Here is a 22,452-nt window from a genome sequence, read left to right as displayed (position 1 = left end):
GCTCCCACAGTTGATTTCTTCAAACCAAGCTGCTTACCTATTGCAGATTCAGTCTTCCCAGCCTGGTGCAGGTCTACTATTTTGTTTCTGGTGTCCTTTGACAGCTCTTTGGTCTTGGCCATAGTGGAGTTTGGAGTGTGACTGTTTGAGGTTGTGGACAGGTGTCTTTTATACTGATAACAAGTTCAAACAGGTGCCATTGATACAGGTAACGAGTGGAGGACAGAGGAGCCTCTTAAAGAAGAACTTACAGGTCTGTGAGAGCCAGAAATCTTGCTTGTTTGTAGGTGACCAAATACTTATTTTCCACCATAATTTGCAAATAAATTCATTAAAAATCCTACAATGTGATTTTCTGGATTTTTTTTCTCAATTTGTCTGTCATAGTTGACGTGTACCAGAACTTAATATTTGGTACAGAAACCTTTGTTTGCAATTACAGAGATCATACGTTTCCTGTAGGTCTTGACCAGGTTTGCACACACTGCAGCAGGGATTTTGGCCCACCTTCTCCAGATCCTTCAGGTTTCGGGGCTGTCGCTGGGCAATACGGACTTTCAGCTCCCTCCAAAGATGTTCTATTGGGTTCAGGTCTGGAGACTGGCTAGGCCACTCCAGGACCTTGAGATGCTTCTTACGGAGCCACTCCTTAGTTGCCCTGGCTGTGTGTTTCGGGTCGTTGTCATGCTGGAAGACCCAGCCACGACCCATCTTCAATGCTCTTACTGAGGGAAGGAGGTTGTTGGCCAAGATCTCGTGATACATGGCCCCATCCATCCTCCCCTCAATACGGTGCAGTCGTCCTGTCCCCTTTGCAGAAAAGCATCCCCAAATAATGATGTTTCCACCTCCATGCTTCACGGTTGGGATGGTGTTCTTGGGGTTGTATTCATCCTTCTTCTTCCTCCAAACACGGCGAGTGGAGTTTAGACCAAAAAGCTATATTTTTGTCTCATCAGACCACATGACCTTCTCCCATTCCTCCTCTGGATCATCCAGATGGTCATTGGCAAACTGCAGACGGGCCTGGACATGCGCTGGCTTGAGCAGGGGGACCTTGCGTGCGCTGCAGGATTTTAATCCATGACGGCGTAGTGTGTTACTAATGGTTTTCTTTGAGACTGTGGTCCCAGCTCTCTTCAGGTCATTGACCAGGTCCTGCCATGTAGTTCTGGACTGATCCCTCACCTTCCTCATGATCATTGATACCCCACGAGGTGAGATCTTGCATGGAGCCCCAGACCGAGGGTGATTGACCGTCATCTTGAACTTCTTCCATTTTCTAATAATTGCGCCAACAGTTGTTGCCTTCTCACCAAGCTGCTTGCCTATTGTCCTGTAGCCCATCCCAGCCTTGTGCAGGTCTACAATTTTATCCCTGATGTCCTTTCACAGCTCTCTGGTCTTGGCCAGGAGAGGTTGGAGTCTGTTTGATTGAGTGTGTGGACAGGTGTCTTTTATACAGGTAACGAGTTCAAACAGGTGCAGTTAATACAGGTAATGAGTGGAGAACAGGAGGGCTTCTTAAAGAAAAACTAACAGGTCTGTGAGAGCCGGAACTCTTACTGGTTGGTAGGTGATCAAATACTTATGTCATGCAATAAAATGCAAATTAATTACTTAAAAATCATACAATGTGATTTTCTGGATTTTTGTTTTAGATTCCATCTCTCACAGTTTAAGAGTACCTATGATAGAAATTACAGACCTCTACATGCTTTGTAAGTAGGAAAACCTGAAAAATCGGCAGTGTATCAAATACTTGTTCTCCCCACTGTATATATATAACTATTTAAAAATATATATCTATTCAAATATCTTGCATATCTTGTTTTCCATCATTATCAATTAATATGTGTAATAATGTCGGCAGTTCATGCGTAGGATTTTAACATATAACCCGGATTGCCATTGTATTACATTTCATTTTTGACAAGCAATTATTATTTTAGCAAACAATTATTGTGGTTCATCCTATATTCTCCCTAACATCCTTACCCCCTTGCAACAGATGTGGGATAAACACACACGCACATACTCACATACTCTAACATACTCTAACACACTCAACCCCTTTCCTCCACAATCAACCATAAAATCAGATGCTCAACAGTTGTTACATCCCAGAGCCCGACTCAAGAAAGGACCTGATTTACGAATGCATATACAGTTACAGCTGATTAAGAAAGCATGCAAGATTGAGCAGAAATTGAAAACAATGTGAGATTTGATTAATCTATTTAATCTATGTCAAGTCCTAGGTGATGGAGATCAGATCCACCCTCTTCACCTGAGACACAAACACTCTGGTCCCCCGTTGTAACCATTTTTCCCAAGCATCTCCGTGCAGTCAGACCTTTGATTATTTTGTGCCACCTGGGCCACAATGATAAGCCCCCTCTCTGATTGTCCGAGTGTGACCCCCTCCCCATGGGTTACTGCAGCCAGTGTTGCCAGCACTGCCACTACCTGGGTGGGGGTACCCCACCGGAATCCCCACCGGCTAGGTACAAGGTCATCAAGGTTCTCATTAGCAGCTTTGAGAATTTCCTTGTATATAATGCTCTCCCATTAGGGGGCTCTGGCTTTATAGGACCAACCCTGCCAGGCAGGCTCATAATCTTGAGGGGGTGGTGCTGCTCAAGTAGGTCTCTGACCACATTTATTTTCCTGTTTTGGCTGCATATAGGCAACTCACAGCAGGTCCATAAAACAGATGGGGACTTCTCTTTGGTGTATGGGTCGCTCAGGTGGGTGTCTAGGATATAGGGTTGGGGATCGTTCTATCATGATAGGACAATAAAAAATATATTGGATGTATACTATACTTTAAAATGTATATCCTTCATCTGCACAAAATTGAAAGCCCTCTCTCACAACCCCTGCTCACAGACACATGTTGGTTCTGGGATATGCAACCATTTCCTTTCTCACTCACTTAACCCCACACTTATTCAAACACCAAAATGCACACCACGCCTTCCATCACAATTCTTCTGTTTGCTATGTTTTTATCTCCACTATGTAGATTGAGTACTTGTGTTCTAATTTAGTTGTATTTGAAGATGTATTATTTAGCTTGTTATCTTTTCTTGTAATACTGTCTTATCCCTTTATAAATTACTATACCTACTATAAATATGTTTTATTATTACAATCCCTACCATGACTAGTATTGGGTGTTCCATTATTCAACTCCTCTATTAGAACTTTCAGAATAGCCATGGAGTAGTCTTTGTGTCGCGGAACATTTGGTTGTCAATATACAGTTTATCAACAACGAGAGCAACACACTTCCCTTTTAATCTGTTTTCCTTGAAGATTGGGTACAGAACTTTGCGCCGTTCTGCAATCTCCCTTGGGAACTGATCATTCATGCCTATTTTCGTACCAGCAAGTATTTTTCCTAGGCTTTTAACCATTACTTTATCCTTAAAAAAGGCACATTTGGCAACGATTGGACGCTCATATCTCTGCCCTCTTTGTCCGAAACAGTGTACACGTTCGAGTTGGATTTTATCGACAGCCTTGAGTGGAATCTGCAGCATCCTGGATACCCGTAAGTACTAGATTTTCTCTCATCGATCTAGTTTGTATATCTAGTAAGGCTTCTTTCAGAAAGTTGTTCTCCTTTTTAAGTTCCATAACGTCCGTTTCCATCCTAGTGACTGTCCCTTTTAGTTTTTTTGTATCGCTCTCCGTTATCGCAACTTTTCCGTCACTCATTTCCAGACTCGACTTCAACTCTTTTACATCATTACTGACCAACTCTAGTATGCCTAGTTTGTCATTTATCGACTTCAACAGGTCGCTTTCCACACTTACCAGTCCGAGTGCTGAAAAGCATAAATCATCTGTTTCAGTCTTATTTTCTCTTGGAGATTGATTCTCCTCGTTTATCTTCAGTCATGTTTGGGTGTTGCGTGTTGTTGTAATATTTGTCGATACATTTCTCTAGCCTTATAATTTGTTTTGTGTTATTATCCAGATTGAATGTTATTACCCTTGAATACAGATGAAGTCGGAAGTTTACATACAACTTAGCCAAATACATTTAAACTCAGTTTTTCACAATTCCTGACATTTAATCCTAGTAAGAATGCCCTGTTTTAGGTCAGTTAGGATCACCACTTTATTTTAAGAATGTGAAATGTCAGAATAATAGTAGAGAGAATGATTTATTTAAGCTTTTATTTATTTCATCACATTCCCAGTGGGTCAGAAGTTTACATACACTCAATTAGTATTTGGTAGCATTGCCTTTCAATTGTTTAACTTGGGTCAAACGTTTCGGGTAGCCTTCCACAAGCTTCCCACAATAAGTTGGGTGAATTTTGGCTCATTCCTCCTGACAGAGCTGGTGTAACTGAGTCAGGTTTGTAGGCCTCCTTGCTCGCACACGCTTTTTCAGTTCTGCCCACAAATTTTCTATAGGGTTGAGGTCAGGGCTTTGTGATGGCCACTCCAATACCTTGACTTTGTTGTCCTTAAGGCATTTTGCCACAACTTTGGAAGTATTGTCCATTTGGAAGACTCATTTGCGACCAAGCTTTAACTTCCTGACTGATGTCTTGAGATATTGTTTCAATATATCCACATAATTTTCCTTCCTCATGATGCCATATATTTTGTGAAGTGCACCAGTCCCTCCTGCAGCAAAGCACCCCCACAGCATGATGTTGCCACCCGTGTGCTTCACGGTTGGGATGGTGTTCTTCAGCTTGCAAGCACCCCCCTTTTTCCTCCAAACATAATGGTCATTGTGGCCAAACAGTTCTATTTTTGTTTCATCAGACCAGAGGACATTTCTCCAAAAAGTAAGCTCTTTGTCCCCATGTGCAGTTGATGTAAGTAAGCATTTCACTGTAATGTCTGCACCTGTTGTATTCGGCGCATGTGGCCAATACAATTTGATTTGATTTGATTTGATTTGAAACCGTAGTCTGGCTTTTTTATGCCGGTTTTGGAGCAGTGGCTTCTTCCTTGCTGGGCGGCCTTTCAGGTTATGTCGATATAGGACTCGTTTTACTGTGGATATAGATACTTTTGTACCTGTTTCCTCCAGCATCTTCACAAGTTCCTTTGCTGTTGTTCTGGGATTGATTTGCACTTTTCGCACCAAAGTACGTTCATCTCTAGGAGACAGAACGCGTCTCCTTCCTGAGCGGTATGACGGCTGCGTGGTCCCATGGTGTTTATACTTGCGTACTATTGTTTGTACAGACGAACGTGGTACCTTCAGGCTCCCAAGGATGAACCAGACTTGTGGAGGTCTACAAATTTTCTTTCTGAGGACTTGGCTGATTTCTTTTGATTTTCCCATGATGTCAAGCAAAGAGGCACTGAGTTTGAAGGTAGGCCTTGAAATACATCCACAGGTACACCTCCAATTGACTCAAATGATGTCAATTAGCCTATCAGAAGCTAAAGCCATGACATCATTTTTGAAATTCTCCAAGCTGTTTAAAGGCACAGTCAACTTACTGTATGTAAACTTCTGACCCACTGGAATTGTGATACAGTGAATTATAAGTGAAATAATCTGTCTGTAAACAATTGTTGGAAAAACTACTTGTGTTATGCACAAAATAGATGTCCTAACAGACTTGCCAAAACTATAGTTTGTTAAAAAGAAATTTGTGGAGTGGTTGAAAAACAAGTTTTAATGACTCCAACCTAAGTGTATGTAAACTTCTGACTTCAACTGTATATGAAATGTTAATATTTAGTCTAACTTCCTGATATTGAACATGTTTGAACATGTTTTTATCTTGAGGTGAATTTTACCGCTTTGTGTTCAATACGCCATCTTGTTTCCATTCTCTATTGCCCCATGTCATCAGACATGTTTGTAGGTTGTGGTTTATTGTGTATAACTAATGTGTAACGCTGTCTTCACTTCACCACTGATAAAAACTTGAATCTGTGAGTAAGGGCATAACATGCAGATTCTATGTAGCAGGTATTCCCCGAGAGTGCACGTGCGCAGTTGTTACCCATCTCCGCTGCTGTGGCTGTCGGCTACAGAAAATAATGATATAAAATAATCGCAAATGTTTTAGGTGGAAAAGTACACATTTCCTGAATAAAAACCGATAGCTTATTCGGCCACACATTTTCAATAAAATAACAAATTTGTCCACACTCCGCAGATTTCTGAATCATGAATTCACTGGCAACTGAGCAGAGTGAGGACCGCATCCAGCAACGTCACGAGTCATATGACCTATTTTTGCAGCTGTTTCAGTACCGCACTACATGGAGAGAGAGGGGGAGTGGGCAAACTCCACTGAACTAGTTTTAATGTATGGAATCACTTGGGAGTTTCTGGATTTTGAGTAAACCTCTCCTTTAAGAGATTGTCATAACCAGGCAGGCACAACAGCACTGCTCAGTGTTAATGAATGACTGATTTCTGTAATTATTAAGAACACTGACCTCAGTGTCATAAAGCAGTGATATCCATCATTTACATGTACATATTCCATGTACATCCTTTGATATAAAGCAAATAGCTGTCGTCGCATGCCCACATTGTCTCTAGTAGTTGATACACCAGCCCACACGGCTTTGACCCACCACCACCAGACAGACAGAGAACATTACTTACTGGCTACCTCCAGCGAGGCGTTATGGCTGACGGCCTGGCCCAGGTAGTTACGGGCCACACACACATAGCTTCCGTCGTCAGGCTTGCTGCGTCGGCCGTGGACGATGCGCAGGAAGAAGAGGGAGCCGCTGGGCAGCAGCATGCGGTGGGAACGGGAGTTGTCCCGGTCTGTTTCCACACGCTCCCCATCCTTGTACCACTCCACCGTAGGGGCAGGACGCCCCTCCGCCTTACAGTTGAGGGTGGCCGGCTCCCCCTTGGAAACGATGAGGTCAGAGGGGTGCTCCACGATTCGGGGTGGGGAGTCATCCTGACGAAGACGAGATCCTGAGAAAAGAGGAGATATGACATGAGATTTACATTGCATGTATGTTGAAGCCTTCTCTGGCCACAAGCACAACAATAATCAGTAGTTCATGTCATGTCCCAAACAACACTGTGTCATATGGATACATTCCTCAGCCTTATCCACCCTGAGACTAATGCTGCATTCATAACCAAGTGGGAAGGTGGTAATTACCAGTTCTAAAGTTGTGAATACCAGTTGGATACATTCACGTGCTAATGGCCAACAAGCTGCGTCAACCATAAACTAAAAGTACAGCTATCATATGCTTGTAAACAAATTGTAGTGTAAAAAAAACATATGAATAGATTGCTTTTTAATAAATAAATAATGTCTTGAAAATGCTGTTATCAAGGTAATTCCCTCAGCAGGTGACGTCTGAGGTCATCATGTGGGAGAAGTCTGAGCTTTACCAGTCGTTCAGTGGGGGAAAAAAGTATTTAGTCAGCCACCAATTGTGCAAGTTCTCCAACTTAAAAAGATGAGAGAGGCCTGTAATTTTCATCATAGGTACACGTCAACTATGACAGACAAATTGAGAAAAAAAATTCCAGAAAATCACATTGTAGGATTTTTTATGAATTTATTTGCAAATTATGGTGGAAAATAAGTATTTGGTCAATAACAAAAGTTTCTCAATACTTTGTTATATACCCTTTGTTGGCAATGACACAGGTCAAACGTTTTCTGTAAGTCTTCACAAGGTTTTCACACACTGTTGCTGGTATTTTGGCCCATTCCTCCATGCAGATCTCCTCTAGAGCAGTGATGTTTTGGGGCTGTCGCTGGGCAACACAGACTTTCAACTCCCTCCAAAGATTTTCTATGGGGATGAGATCTGGAGACTGGCTAGGCCACTCCAGGACCTTGAAATGCTTCTTACGAAGCCACTCCTTCGTTGCCCGGGCGTTGTGTTTGGGATCATTGTCATGCTGAAAGACCCAGCCACGTTTCATCTTCAATGCCCTTGCTGATGGAAGGAGGTTTTCACTCAAAATCTCACGATACATGGCCCCATTCATTCTTTCCTTTACACGGATCAGTCGTCCTGGTCCCTTTGCAGAAAAACAGCCCCAAAGCATGATGTTTCCACGCCCATGCTTCACAGTACGTATGGTGTTCTTTGGATGCAACTCATCATTCTTTGTCCTCCAAACACGACGAGTTGAGTATTTACCAAAAAGTTCTATTTTGGTTTCATCTGACCATATGACATTCTCCCAATCCTCTTCTGGATCATCCAAATGCACTCTAGCAAACTTCAGACGGGCCTGGACATGTACTGGCTTAAGCAGGGGGACACGTCTGGCACTGCAGGATTTGAGTCCCTGGCGGCGTAGTGTGTTACTGATGGTAGGCTTTGTTACTTTGGTCCCAGCTCTCTGCAGGTCATTCACTAGGTCCCCCCGTGTGGTTCTGGGATTTTTGCTCACCGTTCTTGTGATCATTTTGACCCCACGGGGTGAGATCTTGCGTGGAGCCCCAGATCGAGGGAGATTATCAGTGGTCTTGTATGTCTTCCATTTCCTAATAATTGCTCCCACAGTTGATTTCTTCAAACCAAGCTGCTTACCTATTGCAGATTCAGTCTTCCCAGCCTGGTGCAGGTCTACAATTTTGTTTCTGTTGTCCTTTGACAGCTCTTTGGTCTTGGCCATAGTGGAGTTTGGAGTGTGACTGTTTGAGGTTGTGGACAGGTGTCTTTTATACTGATAACAAGTTCAAACAGGTGCCATTAATACAGGTAACGAGTGGAGGACAGAGGAGCCTCTTAAAGAAGAACTTACAGGTCTGTGAGAGCCAGAAATCTTGCTTGTTTGTAGGTGACCAAATACTTATTTTCCACCATCATTTGCAAATAAATTAATTAAAAATCCTACAATGTGATTTTCTGGATTTTTTTTCTCAATTTGTCTGTCATAGTTGACGTGTACCTATGATGAAAATTACAGGCCTCTCTCATCTTTTTAAGTGGGAGAACTTGCACAATTGGTGGCTGACTAAATACTTTTTTTCCCCACTGTACACTACACATACATACACATACATACTATACACATACTAGCTATACATATCTCAAAGGAAGCCACACTGAGCCACTAATGCTTACATCCAGCAGTACCTACATATCAGTCTCAGCAGTTGTTCACTTCAGCAGCAGCAGTAGGACTAAAGTAATTAGACACAGTGCGTTGCTGTGCCGGTGGTTGTACCAACTGTAATCCTGTCTGACATTCTAATTAACACACATTGTCATGGGGCAGACACAATGTTTCTCTATTGTTTAAGAGCGCAGAGCCCCAGGAGGCAATACACAGCAGTAAGCTGAGTTGACGAACAGAGGCCTTATTTTGGCATATCTTAGTAAACACGTCTTCCCTAAAACCTCCACTAGGAAAACAACAATTGGTTTATAGCTGTGAGAGTATGATATCAGAATGTTCTGTGCTATAATGTGATTATAAGATGGAAAAGCTAATGCTATTAATGCCATTTTCATTATGGACTATATTATATTTTCCCAGCCTTTTTCTCTCTGTCGATAAGGGTAGAGTACAGAGAGCGAGAGAGAGAGAGAGAGAGAGAGAGAGAGAGAGAGAGAGGGGGGGGGGGTTTACTTTGAAACATTTTCAACCCCGCTGAAATAATGTAATCATATTGAACACAGCTAAAGCGATTCCGGGCGATTCTCTCTTGTGAAGCGTCGAGGCGGCCGGGTCTAGCTATTAATCAACCACTGTTTGTCAGAAGCCTGCATCAAAGTCTTTGATCCTGCTGTCGGCACAGTAACGCAGCGATGCTCTTTGGTCTGCGGACTGTAACAGAATATCTCTGGCTCTCTGAGAGAAGAAGAGAAAGCTGCTGGTCCAGTGTATGTTTCATTAAAGAAGGCTTTGAAGTGTTCCCATGTTCTGCCATGGGGTTCAAGCCTCCATACACATTTTTTTATTTTCTTTATATATATCTATCAGGGGCTATTTATTTAAGGAATTACACATTAACATTCTGCTGGGTAAGTGGTGGAAAGCTGCAGAGGCTGGCAGATTGGGAGCTGGGCAGGCAGGCAGCGGGCAGCCGGACAGGCAGTGGGCAGAATGAAGGGGTGAAGCTCCGTTCTCTGCTCTTTCAAAAAATGTATTATGACAGTGGAGTGGGAGCATGGAATCTAGTCCACCAGGACCACAACACACACTCTCAGCCTGGATCCCTACTCTGAGTATCATCCATCACCACACACACAGTCACACACACACACACACACACCACTACAAACAATAACAATCACACAATCCTTCTATTTCTCCTCCTATTCTGCTTACCTGTCACTCATTCCACAGTGTACTGGCCTCCTGAGTCCCTCACTCCTTCAGGGGACATGAGACAAATGCTCCTCGCTGAGCTCCATGTTCCTGCCTCCCTCCACCCCTCCGGCCTTCTATCCTTCTATCCTTCCATCCCTCCATCTCTCCAGATTTAACTCATTTGCTTCACTGTTACGACTGACGAAGGACATTTGCACAGGTTCTACTGTAGGTATGCTTACTATTTCACAGGATCCACCTTGGCATAAAAGGGTGCTGAACTAAATGTGTGTAGTGTGTGATTGTCTGTGCGGTTTGTATCTGTACTGTATTTGTGTGAAAACTGTGGAGGCCTATGTAATGGAAAAGGAATTTGAGAGGATAGACTAAAACCAGATGATCTGAGAGAGAGAGAGAGAGAGAGAGAGAGAGAGAGAGAGAGAGAGAGAGAGAGAGAGCGAGAGAGAGAGAGAGAAGGAGATTGTAGGGGGGGGGGGGGGGGGGGGGGGGGGGGGTAATACTGTCCAGTAACTGCAGCCATTTGTGGGTGGTATTTTACCTGTTTTACTGCCTGTTGGGAGCAGTAGGATGTGATTTGGCTGCTCTTTCATGTGGCTGAGAGCACAGTGGTTCAAACAGTGCTGACTTAAGGTGTCCGCATGCTTCCCATCCGAAACAGTTTGTGTAACAATTTGTTATACTGTATTATGAGAAATACTGCACCAAACCCCAAAATTGCGTGACTAAGATCTCCTCAGCAAGACCATCAATATTTCTTGAGTTATCTTAGATTAATTCTGACTATTTTGTATACTGGCTATGGCGTCTCAAGATAGACAAACAGTACTATTGTCGCTTTTTCAAGCAAGATATTTTAAGGGAGTATGCGAGGCACAGATGTTCACTTTGACTAGCCGAGTTCTGCTAGGAGCAAACCAAATCTAGTATGCAGATGCCTTTAAGTCGTCCGCATGCTTCCTATCTGAAAAAAAGTTTGTGCATACAGTATATTACGACAACATTTAGTGACTTTTTTGTTCGTTTTGGTCATAGGCAAGGTTTTTCCGGCTGTTCATGCACACGTCATTTTTTCTTCAGGCAAGCCAAAGTTCGTAGTTGAATGGTCAACAGTAGGGATTCTTCAATGAAGTGTTTGTTGTCATTTAACGAGAGACGACTCATTTTCATGCAATTTTTTTCACTTGAGAAATACTGCACCACTCATCTTAGTTAGATGTAAACTAAGATCTCCTCAGCAAAAACAGTACTATTGCCACTTTTTTCTAGTTTCTCAAGCGAAAGTCTTTTAAGGCAGTATGCGAGGCACATACGTTCACTTCACCCAGCCGAGTTCTGCTCGGAGCAAACTGAACCTAGTATGCAGATGCGTTTACAGTGCCTGCAGTGGCCCTGACTGGGAGCTGATGGTTTATAAAGCTTTAATGGGGATAGGATGCTGTAGTGCAGATACAGAGTCCTAACTACAGAGACTGTGGGGAGAGGAGCAGTCACACTGCTTAAACCACACAACCAACAGTTCAGCCACATACATACCTACGTATTTACTACAAATAGTGATGATATACAACAGTGATGCTATGACTACAGTGCAGTATGTAATTCCACTGGCTCAACAGAATTCTAGACACAGTCCTCGCTGCAAGGGTGATGCTGGGAATTTCACTGAAAGAGGGCACACAGATCGATCAACTGCTACTTCCAGTCAGCCTCACCCTGAATCACACGCACACACATGTGTACACACACACACACGCACACAAACACACAGGACCATTGCACCCCACATCCCCCATTAGGTTATAGGTAGAGGGAAACAAGGGGCTGATCTATGGGAAGATCGATAACCTCTACACTCTCCATTTCATCAGTGGGGCCTTCGGGAAGTAAGAAGGGACAGATGGCCAAGTGGTACAGTACTCTTTCCTAGTGTTGCACAGTATACTGAAACTTTGGTACTTTTCCGATATTAGAACATGAAAAACGGTTTGGTACTAGAATTGTTGTTACTTTCGGTACTTGTGTCTCACGTCGTCTACTGTGTCTCACGTCGTCTACTGATTGAGAGAGGATCAAGTCTGTCTATCAGTGCAGCCGATGTCCCCGTATAGCGCCAGAGCACCCTGCCTGCTCCACTTATCAGTGCTAGCTCTAGCCTGCCATGAGGAACCACTGAACTCACAGGGAGTCTGGGCTGCATCAACACTTATGCTGCACAGAAGTTAAAATACTTGAATAATGCAACACGGCATGTAGAAATGTTGAAGCTGTTAATTACTGGTCCCAAAACAATGTCCAGAACAGGCTAGAACACTACAATGCAAGAAGATACCGGTAGCTTCCAGCTTTGAAGGCTAACTTGCCTTGTTAGCTTACAGCTGAAGCCAATTCACTACCGTAGTACCTTGTTTGTGATTACATGCAAACCATAACACAAAATATTGCTGATTATAAATCTGATTGTCACCAAAGACTTTATTCATTCACTTCGTCTCCCCCGCCTTCGTCACTTCGTCTCTCCCAGTCAAGATCATCTTTGATCAAGCCTCGAACTGACTTTGTGTGTGAATGACTTCATGGGTCTTAAAGAGACAGCGCACACTTTTATAAAAGAAGAGATTGCTTCTTCTATGCAAATGTTGCTGATCAGTACAATAAAATAAGTCGCACATGGAAGGTAAACAGATCGTTTTTCATCTGTAGCCTAATGAAATCAGCCAAAACAAGCTCAATAACTCAATGCATGCACACCCTACTACTGAATATGCATTCACCTGTATTGTGAAAAGACCTAGGCTACATCTTGATTTACCCAGTTTATCAAGAGATTTACCATTCAAATAAATTATTACCATTATGTTGTTATGTAGTTAGAATGGTAGAAAAGTCAAATTGATTGTATTATTGTATAATTGATTCATTAATGCATACATTAAACCATTTCCAATGTAATGATATTAAACCCAAAAGATCTGTCTGGATTAAGTGCCATTCTGTGATTTTGGCTAATACGCAATCTGTTTTTGCCATGGTATCGCTTTGGTATCAATTATCGTGATGGTATCGAGTATTGTGATACTAAACCTGGTATCGATAAGTCAAAATGCTGGTATCGTGACGACACTACTCTTTCCTTTCCCAGTAGGGATCATTACTCTGTCCCCTGGATAACATTCAAAACCTACCAGGACAGAGAACCTAGAAAGATTGTCTTGTCTTCCTGAGAACAATTATCTAATTGAGTCTTGCAATCCTGAAACAATGCACAACATAATTATGGGGTGTTTTCGAAGGCAGGAGAGAGGGCGCCGTCAAGCATTTCAAATGAATACGCACAAACACAAACACATCCACACACAAACAACTCCAAGGTGAAAAAGGCAGCAAACCAACAACCTAGCCGCAGGGCAAAATCATACATATTTCATTTGAATTACAATTAACACGCCGTGCAGACATATTGAGAAGGATATAATAAATGGCGAGGAGAAAGGCAGCCATGCTCCCCAGTTGCCTGTTCTCTGCACGCTTGTTGTTTTGTTTGTTTTAATTGTGTTGGGTTTGTGCCTGAGGGTTGGAGAAGCTCTCTGAGCTGGCTGGTGTTACTGGGCTGGGGTATCGCCCTGCCACAGGTGGGCTTCAGGAAGACCAGACTTTATCTGCAAAGACCCAGCAGCAAGCCAGCACGCAATCAACAAGCACACACACACACACTCACCAAAGGTCATTTCTAACAGCTATGCCAGACATACACTTCCTTCTTATGTCTGTCAATCATCCCTGAGGCTGTTCTGCTGTAGTGATGGGAATCAGCTTTGGTGTGAAGGATGAGGGGAGGACGAGGGGAATACGAGGGAGGATGGGAGAAGAGAGTGAGGAGGGAGGATGGCGGAGGTGAATCTCCACTGTCTTTTCAGAACTGCCCTGGGTTCTCTTTCCAGGAACAGACACATAGAACACAGTAGATATAACCGAGCAGGAGACCATAGTATTGTATGCCCACTGACTGAGAAGAAGAACTGATATCCAGCACACCTTCTACCCAGGTACTGTATGTATGGATGAATAAATAAGTGGATGAATGAATGAATGAATGAATGAATGAATGAATTAATTAATGAATGAATGAATGAATGAATGAATTAATTATTGTCAAAACAGGCATCATCTTCTTCATTAAAACATCAAAAGGACCAGGCAGTGACTGTCTGAGCATATGTTGAATATTACATTGCTGCGATCAAGTGTGGTTTCATGATTCTGTTGGTGGTCCTGAATCAGTATGTCCTTTACGTTCCTGTGTCTCAGTTTACCAAACAGAGTGCGATGCCATGAGCGGGGTGATGCAAACACACCACTTAAAGAGATGAGATATCAACCGCAAATCAAAGCACTGCACTGGGGATTACACTGGCTGCCATCTCTCAATGTAAAGTAACTCCTCCACAGGTAGAAAACCACATTATTGCTCACACACACACACACAGGGAATGAACCGTGAAAACTGATCTGGCGATAAAGCCGTTCCACTAGCAGCAGTGAGAAGAGGCATAGCGTTGGGTTACAGTTTCTGGTCCAGCTTCACACACACCAGGCCCTCTAAAAGCACTCCTTAAACAATGCGCATAATTGTCTACTCGCACGTTCCCCTAACCCAGGTACTTGAGTTGTGGTTGGTGACATTGACACGTGTGGAATGCTTTAGCCCCTATGTCACCCCCTGGTACCGGTGACGCCAGGTATGACATCACCCCATCACATGGAGTGTCCTGGCCAATCAGGATGGTGGGTAAAGTAAATCTGCGCCTGGGGTGACATGGGATTGATTGTCTATGAATGTGTCCGATGGGATGATACTGTGGTAAATGCAAGAGTAATATAATCTGTGCATACACCCTCTCATCCCTTTGGCCAAATGTCATGGACAGGAATAGGAGGGAAATGTATTCTTTAAAACGGATTACAATGAACCTCAAGGGTCTTCTCACTATCTATCATAACAGCGGACATACACAAACACAACCAACATAGCACTCAGCACTCACATGCAACTTATATAGAAACGTACACTGAGTGTACAAAACATTAGGAACACCTTTCTAATATTGAGTTGCACCCACTTTTGCCCTCAGAATAACCTCAATTCGTCGGGGCATGGACTCTACAAGGTGTCGAAAGCGTTCTACAGGTATGCCGGCACATGTTGCCTCCAATGCTTCCCAAAGTTGTGTCAAGTTGGTTGGATGTCCTTTGGGTGGTGGACTATTCTTGATACACACGGGAATCTGTTGAGCATGAAAAACCCAGCAGCATTGCGGTTCTTGACACACTCAAACCGGTGAGCCTGGCACCTACTACCATACCCCGTTCAAAGGCACTTAAATATTTTGTCTTGCCCATTCACCCTCTGAATAGCACACATACACAATCCATGTCTCAATTGTATCAAGGCTTAAAAATCCTTCTTTAACCTGTCTCCTCCCCTTTATCTACACTGATTGAAGGGGATATAACAGGTGACATCAATAAGGGATCATAGCTTTCACCTGGATTCATCTGGTCAGTCTATGTCATGGAAAAAGCAGGTGTTCCTAATGTTTTGTACACTCAGTGTACAATACACACAATTTAACTAGGTAAATCTCTACTGTCAAACTCCCTAATTCCATAGTGTCACTATGACTATAGCTGGTAGTAAATTAGCAAAGCCTAATGAGAGCAGGCAGATATGACGAGGGAGGAGGGAGGAGAGGGGCTATAGAACAGAGGGAAAAGGGACTTGTTAAAACAATCCCATGTGTCCATAAAAGTCTGTTACCTGCCTTGTCGTGATCCGCAGGCTAGGCCCAGGATTACTGTCCACACTTTGAATGGTTTGACAGGGATTTGGAGCTGGCTGGTACCTAGTTACTGGTCTGTGCCTTTAACAACATCACTCGTTTGGCGAGAGAGGTCTACCGTCTCTAAGGCTAATACAACACAGACAGTTAGTTAGAAGAACAAACTAGAAGATTTCTATTGTTATGGTTTGGTGTTTTTGTTATGATTCTACTTGAGATTCTTTAACAGACCTAATGGGTTGTGGTCTTGAATTAGGTCAGTCTGTCTCCTGAGAAGGTTTTAGAATTTTGTCAATCCTAAGGCTGGGGAGACCCCCGTACCCTATACTTAATGACCTCATCCCTCTGGGGTTGTTTACGGGACGTCGCTGGCTGGGATGGGAACTAACAGTGAAAACCAGGATGGTATCCAGGGGAAGAGTTCAGTGCTGGCATGGAATACTACCCTGGACCTGGATAGTGATAGGATGGGAATGGACAGGATCAGGTTGTGTGAGAAAGTCCACTGGACATCAGAGAGAGAGAGGCTGCTCTGCTCCAGATGTTAAGTGGAGGAAATTGGAGGAAAGTTGTCTCAGAACTCTCTCAGTGGAACCAGAATGAAGAAGTTAATAAGACCTCTCTTCATCCCCCTCCCATCTATATCTCTCTCTCTCTTTCCCCCTCTATATATCTCTCTCTTTCCCCCTTTCTATCTCTCTCTCTTTCCCCCTCTCTATCTCTCTCTCTCTTTCCCCCTCTCTATCTCTCTCTCTTTCCCCCTTTCTATCTCTCTCTCTTTCCCCCTCTCTCTCTCTCTCTCTCTCTTTCCCCCTCTCTATCTCTCTCTCTTTCCCCCTCTCTATCTCTTCCCTGGTCAAGTTTATAATGAGTTCCGGCAAATGTGGATTCAGCAGAACATCAAAGGATGTGCAGGAGCAGAGTAGTGTTTCTGGGTAATCACACGTGTTGAAATATTCATTCATCTGTTGGTTACTACACCTCTCTACTGACCAAGTACTCACTGTATGCCTCAACTCACCCAGGGGATGCACATCAAATCACCCTGATGGGAAATATGGTCACATAAGGCCATAACAAATTGATTCTGTCCTCTCCGTACCAGTAACTTCAAAGTCAACCGAGACAATGTCAAGTCACCCACTACTTCACAGTGTGTTTCCCATGCCTTCCAGACACGTATTCCAGACATACACACACAGTCACACACTCAGGCTCTTTGTAGTGAAATATTCTCAGGCTGTATAAACTACAATTAAATGAACAGCTGAACACTGTCATTCACTCAGCTATGTGGGAGAGGAATGTGTGTGTGTTTATGTCCTTGTGTGAAAGGTGCCTACAACCAATCTATCTCTAAATTCCCATTGACAGGAGCAGTAGTGCCACACACAGTCTCCTTATAAGTCACTCGTAAACATGGCTGGAAAATGCTATGAATTGTGATATAAATGTAAAGAAGCCCTGTTCACTGTTATGGCCCCTAGCTGAGCATGTAGGAACACACATACACACGCACACACTCGCACACACACACACACTCACACATGCACACACATACACACACACACACACACACACACACACACACACAAACAGTGAGAGCAGAGTACCCTCTGGAAAGAGAGCAAACGCCCAGGGCTTGGTCAAACCCCCCGCTGCTGCTATTCTGTTCACTGTGCACTTCAAACTGAGAGGAGAACAGAGGCACAAGGTGCAGGATACTAAGTAAGGGAGAGAAATGAAGTTTGGTTAGAAAAGCAAGTAGTGAGATAATGTGTAAATATATGTGTGTGTGTGTGTGTGTGGGTGTGGGTGTGTGTGTGTGCAGTAACATAGAGTTTATAGAGAGAGCAGTCTCAAACAAGCCTGCCAAATCCTCAAAAGCTTTTCATATTTCACACACTAGAAAGACACTCATTTTCATCGTAGTGTTTATTTGCTTGGCACCATTATACAGAGTAATCCTAAGTGCTGGCAATAGCAGAGTGCAATATTACAGGAGTGTGTGTGTGTGTGTGTGTGTGTGTGTGTGTGTGTGTGTGTGTGTGTGTGTGTGTGTGTGTGTGTGTGTGTGTGTGTGTGTGTGTGTGAGTGTGTGTGTGTGTGTGTGTGTGTGTGTGTGTGTGTGTGTGTGTGTGTGTGTGTGTGTGTGTGTGTGTGTGTGTGTGTGTGTGTGTGTGTGTGTGTGTGTGTGTGTGTGTGTGTGTGTGTGTGAGAGAGAGTGTGTGTGTGTTTGTAACACTGGAACTCTTCCAAGTCAAGGTAAGCTTTTGGTTTTACTAATTTATTGCCACCGGGGCCCGCCAGTGTAAGTGCTAAACTGCTTGCTGACTGTACACTGTAAGGTTACTGAATGATTGTAGCGGGTTTACTAACTCGTTAGTTCTATTAGCTATGTTGACTATGACATTACTTTAGCTAATATGGTGACAACGATGTAGGCTGTGTGTAGCGGTTATGATATGGTTTGGCTTGGAAAGGTCACATACAGCTGTTGTGTTGTGCATTGAAATCCACAAGCAACAAAGGGAAAAGGTGAGAGGAGGAGAGCGCATAGATGCGAGAAGGAATACGACGTGGCTGCTATGAAAGTGAACTGTGTTTACGCGTGATCAGGGGTGTATTCATTCCGCCGATTCTGTTGAAAAATGTTTCCTTAACGGAAGCAAACGGAACGAAACGGGGATAAACATACCTGAATTTGTCCAATAGAAACTCTTGTTTGCAACTGTTGGACTAATGATTGCACCCTAGATCAGCTAGATGCAGGCAAGAGTGTGCATGAAGGTATTGAATGTGTCACTGTCTGTCCATGTTTCACTGTCTGCCACCTCAAATTATTTTCTCGACCTGTGTGCACCTACATTCATTCGTAGCAACCTCATGATGGGTATTGGGAAAATTTGAGTATCATGTAGTAGCCTAAACCTATTGATGTTACATTGAGCTGGGTGAATGGAATATGAATGAGAGTCATCCAATACGCTGTAATAGAAAAAAGGCCATGCTCATAAAAAAATAAATGTCCTCCCTCATCTTTAAACGGCACCGACCGCGACTGGTGTGTGTGTGTGTCAGCATGAACTACATTTATTTTAGATCTTAATTGAGTCCCTGGCAGCGGCAGCCAGATGTGAACTCTCTGTCACACTGTGAGGAGACAGCCTGAGCAGCACTGAGCACCAAGTCATTTACACAGCAGCATGGAACCATAGCCCACTCAGGAGTGCATATCCCACTTATAGAATACCCATCACAAACACACACAACCACACAAATACCCTCTTACAACTTGAAACAACTCTCTCACTATGGCCGGTCTACAGAGGCTATTTCCAAGGTCCTGTGGAACAGCAGAATGAATGGTCGGAGCCCTGGATGTTATTGGCCTGAATGGGAATTAAATGGCATCATAAATCCATGGCAGGATTGAGATTCCAAGAAGTCTGCTGTTTCCAGAGAAGGCTGATCCCAGACCAGGGACACAGAGGGAGGGAGGGAGGGAGGGAGGGAGGGAGGGAGGGAGGGAGGGAGGGAGGGAGGGAGGGAGGGGGAAGAAAACAATCCCGGGAGCATCATAGCAGAATGAAGGGATATTTGGGAAAATGGCTTTGGGATTTAACACGTGCTTAACAAGGCAACATAAATATTTGGACGGGAAATTAATGAGGGGCAAATTCAGCTGGAGGGGGCATTTTCTATCAATACAGCCACAGCAAAGTGCCTGGCTGGGACATCGTTAAAAATACATTCACTTCTGTTGGGGGGGGGGGTGGGGGGGGTGGGGTGGTAGGCTAGGGGGTAGATAAGTGTTCCCTTAGGCTGGCCAAGGCCACACAGTCAGTCATTAGCTGGACTGGAAGCTGGGAGATCCACACTGGGACTGGGAGCTGGGGGCTCTTCACTGAGACTGGGAGCTGAGACAAATCTACCATGGGGGGCTAAGGTTGTGACCAGGCCGCAGGCCTGAGCTTATGAACCACACATTATAACTCCCATCTCACTCCCAGGACCCACACCAGTCTTTATGAGTGATTAAGGCTGGAAACAACTGAGCCTTCATCCCCGCTCTGACCCAGTCCACATTACAGAGACCCTCATCCCTCTGATCCAGTCTTCTCCTCCTGTGGTATATGCTATGGAACCATCCCTCAAACACAACACATCTGCAAAACAATTTGACCTTTGAGACTGTCAATAAAAAAGAATTACAGAGGGAAGAGTGGCAATAAAACACATAGTCCAGCGATGCAGTGCCCTGCCATAGAGAAGTCAGTTCATTATGGTGAAGAAAAGTCCTTCCTAGTGCTCTATAATTACCCGACCTGAATCCACAGGAATTCTGCTAATGTCAATCACCCCCTCAGGACACCTCTTCCCCCTCGACTAGATGACATTTCCTATTGTATCGCGTTTCCCTTTCTCTCTCACCTCGCACGCTGCACGCTGGTATTAAGGGATTCCTATAGGCACTTTGCGTGATGTATGTGTGAGCGTAGAGAGACAGAGACAGAGAAACTGAGAGAAAGCAATCTATGCTCTAACAGCAGTGGGTGGGTTCAGTGAAAGATAAGGCAGTGTGGATGGAGTGGACTCCATGTGGCTAGAAGGGTAGGATTAAGGGCTTATGACTAGTGCACTGCAGGACACTCATTATGTAGCAGCCTCGCAACCCTGCATAACCTCCCATCAAATCTACTATTATGTCGAGGCCATGAATCAAAGAATGTCAACCATGCATTATTATCAATCGTACAAGACATCATTTTGTCACAAGCAGCAGTGGCAGCAGCAGTACAACATTGTGTGTGTGTCAGAGACATTGCAGGTTTGAATGTTTCGAGGTGAAACCAAGGTGTGTTGCTGCTGAGCTGATCACGGCGCGTAGCGATGTTCTATGGGAGCAAATGTCAGTGAGATTAATGACTATCTGAAGTTCCCTTTTATCACGGAGCTCATCCACACAGCCACTGATCCTCTGCCTGGATCTCTCATGAGTTCATTATTTCCACACACAACCACCAGAGACCACCAATGTCAGAGACAGCACCACTCAACAGCTCTGATCCCCAATCCCACCACCCCCTCCTCCCCCCACCCCCTCCTCCCCCCATCACCCTGGAGCAATTTCTTCCGATGAGGTAAGGTTTCAATTTCAGATAGTCACAAAGGCATCAAATTTAGCTTGAAGTAGCAGTTTGAGCGCCTCTGCAATGGAGGGGCTGGCGGATCGCCACACACTGTGGTCGTTACTCAACTCTGGACTTTTATATTCGGGGAGAGAGACGAGAAGGTCTCTGGATGTCCTGTAACCCAGCCTGAGAGAGACAGACTGAGTGCACTGCCACTTCTACTGCTGAGGAGGAACAATAGCCATCATCGTCAGCTTTACTGCAGAGTATACAGGACACAGGAAGAGGAGGATATCATTATGATCACTCAGGGATGAAGTATTTGTGATGTGTACATTAGACTGAATGGATGAGAGATACGTATTCATATCTTTTGTATATGCTGCATTCAGATGTATATGGCTGAACAAACCAAACAGACAAGCCTGTTCCTGGCCCCTATCTCAGGCTCAACCTGAAATGCTCTGTGTACACCCACGCTTTATAACACACACACACGTACGCACACGCACACGCACACACACGTTATAACAAACACCGTACACAGAAACCGTATAGGCCTACACCCACAAATGCCCACACACACAGTACACACATGAACTCTATACACAAACACACACACTAACTCAATCACTCCCAAGTCGTACAGCAACTATCTCCCTCCCTCACTAATAAAATCCCCCTTCATTCCAGCCCTTAATTAGAAGCCTCCAGACGCGGTGTCCGTCCGTCCATACTGAGTGCTGCTCTGCTAGGAGAGGAGACTGACTCCTGATAGTTCAGGCAGGCAGGCTGAGGCTCCATTACAAGGTCAACCTCTGGTTAATTAAGCTGAAGATAGGCATGTCCTCTCTCTGTGATAACAAGGTTAGCCCTCAGGGCACAATACTATACTACACACAGAGGCCTGCTGCTAATGAGGCACTCTCACTCACTCACTCACTCCCACTAAGATTGTAGGGTAACTTAAATCAGCCATGTTAGGTGAAGAGTGGCTGGAGGACAGGAGCTGGTTTGATGGGACTTGATTTGATGTGATGGAGAGGGGCTGAGGTGGAGCATCCCGACCACACCATGCTGAGCCCAGGCCAGACCAGACCAGGAATGATGCCAGCCTCTCGGGACTGGAGCCATGATGGTGAAGGTTCATCCATCCATCTGGTTGAACCACCGCCACTGAGGCCTGATAAACCAAGCAGCC

At 44.2% G+C, this 22,452-nt stretch overlaps 1 protein-coding gene across 1 annotated transcript in view; it reads right to left on the bottom strand.

Moving 5' to 3' along the window:
* The window catches only part of LOC311142997 (roundabout homolog 1-like), a 171,611-nt gene that overhangs the window by 132,680 nt on the left and 16,479 nt on the right, over positions 1 to 22,452 (bottom strand). Inside the window, exon 2 of the mRNA XM_084178786.1 lies at positions 6,611 to 6,937. Coding sequence (XP_084034912.1) covers positions 6,611 to 6,752 — 142 coding nt within the window. The 5' untranslated portion in view covers positions 6,753 to 6,937. The remainder of the gene's footprint in view (positions 1 to 6,610; positions 6,938 to 22,452) is intronic.

This window comes from Coregonus lavaretus (assembly GCF_964263955.1).
Source record: "Coregonus lavaretus genome assembly, chromosome: 15".
Lineage (NCBI taxonomy): Eukaryota > Metazoa > Chordata > Actinopteri > Salmoniformes > Salmonidae > Coregonus > Coregonus lavaretus.
Note: the sequence above shows the minus strand (reverse complement) of the source record. Positions and strands in the feature narration are given on the sequence as shown.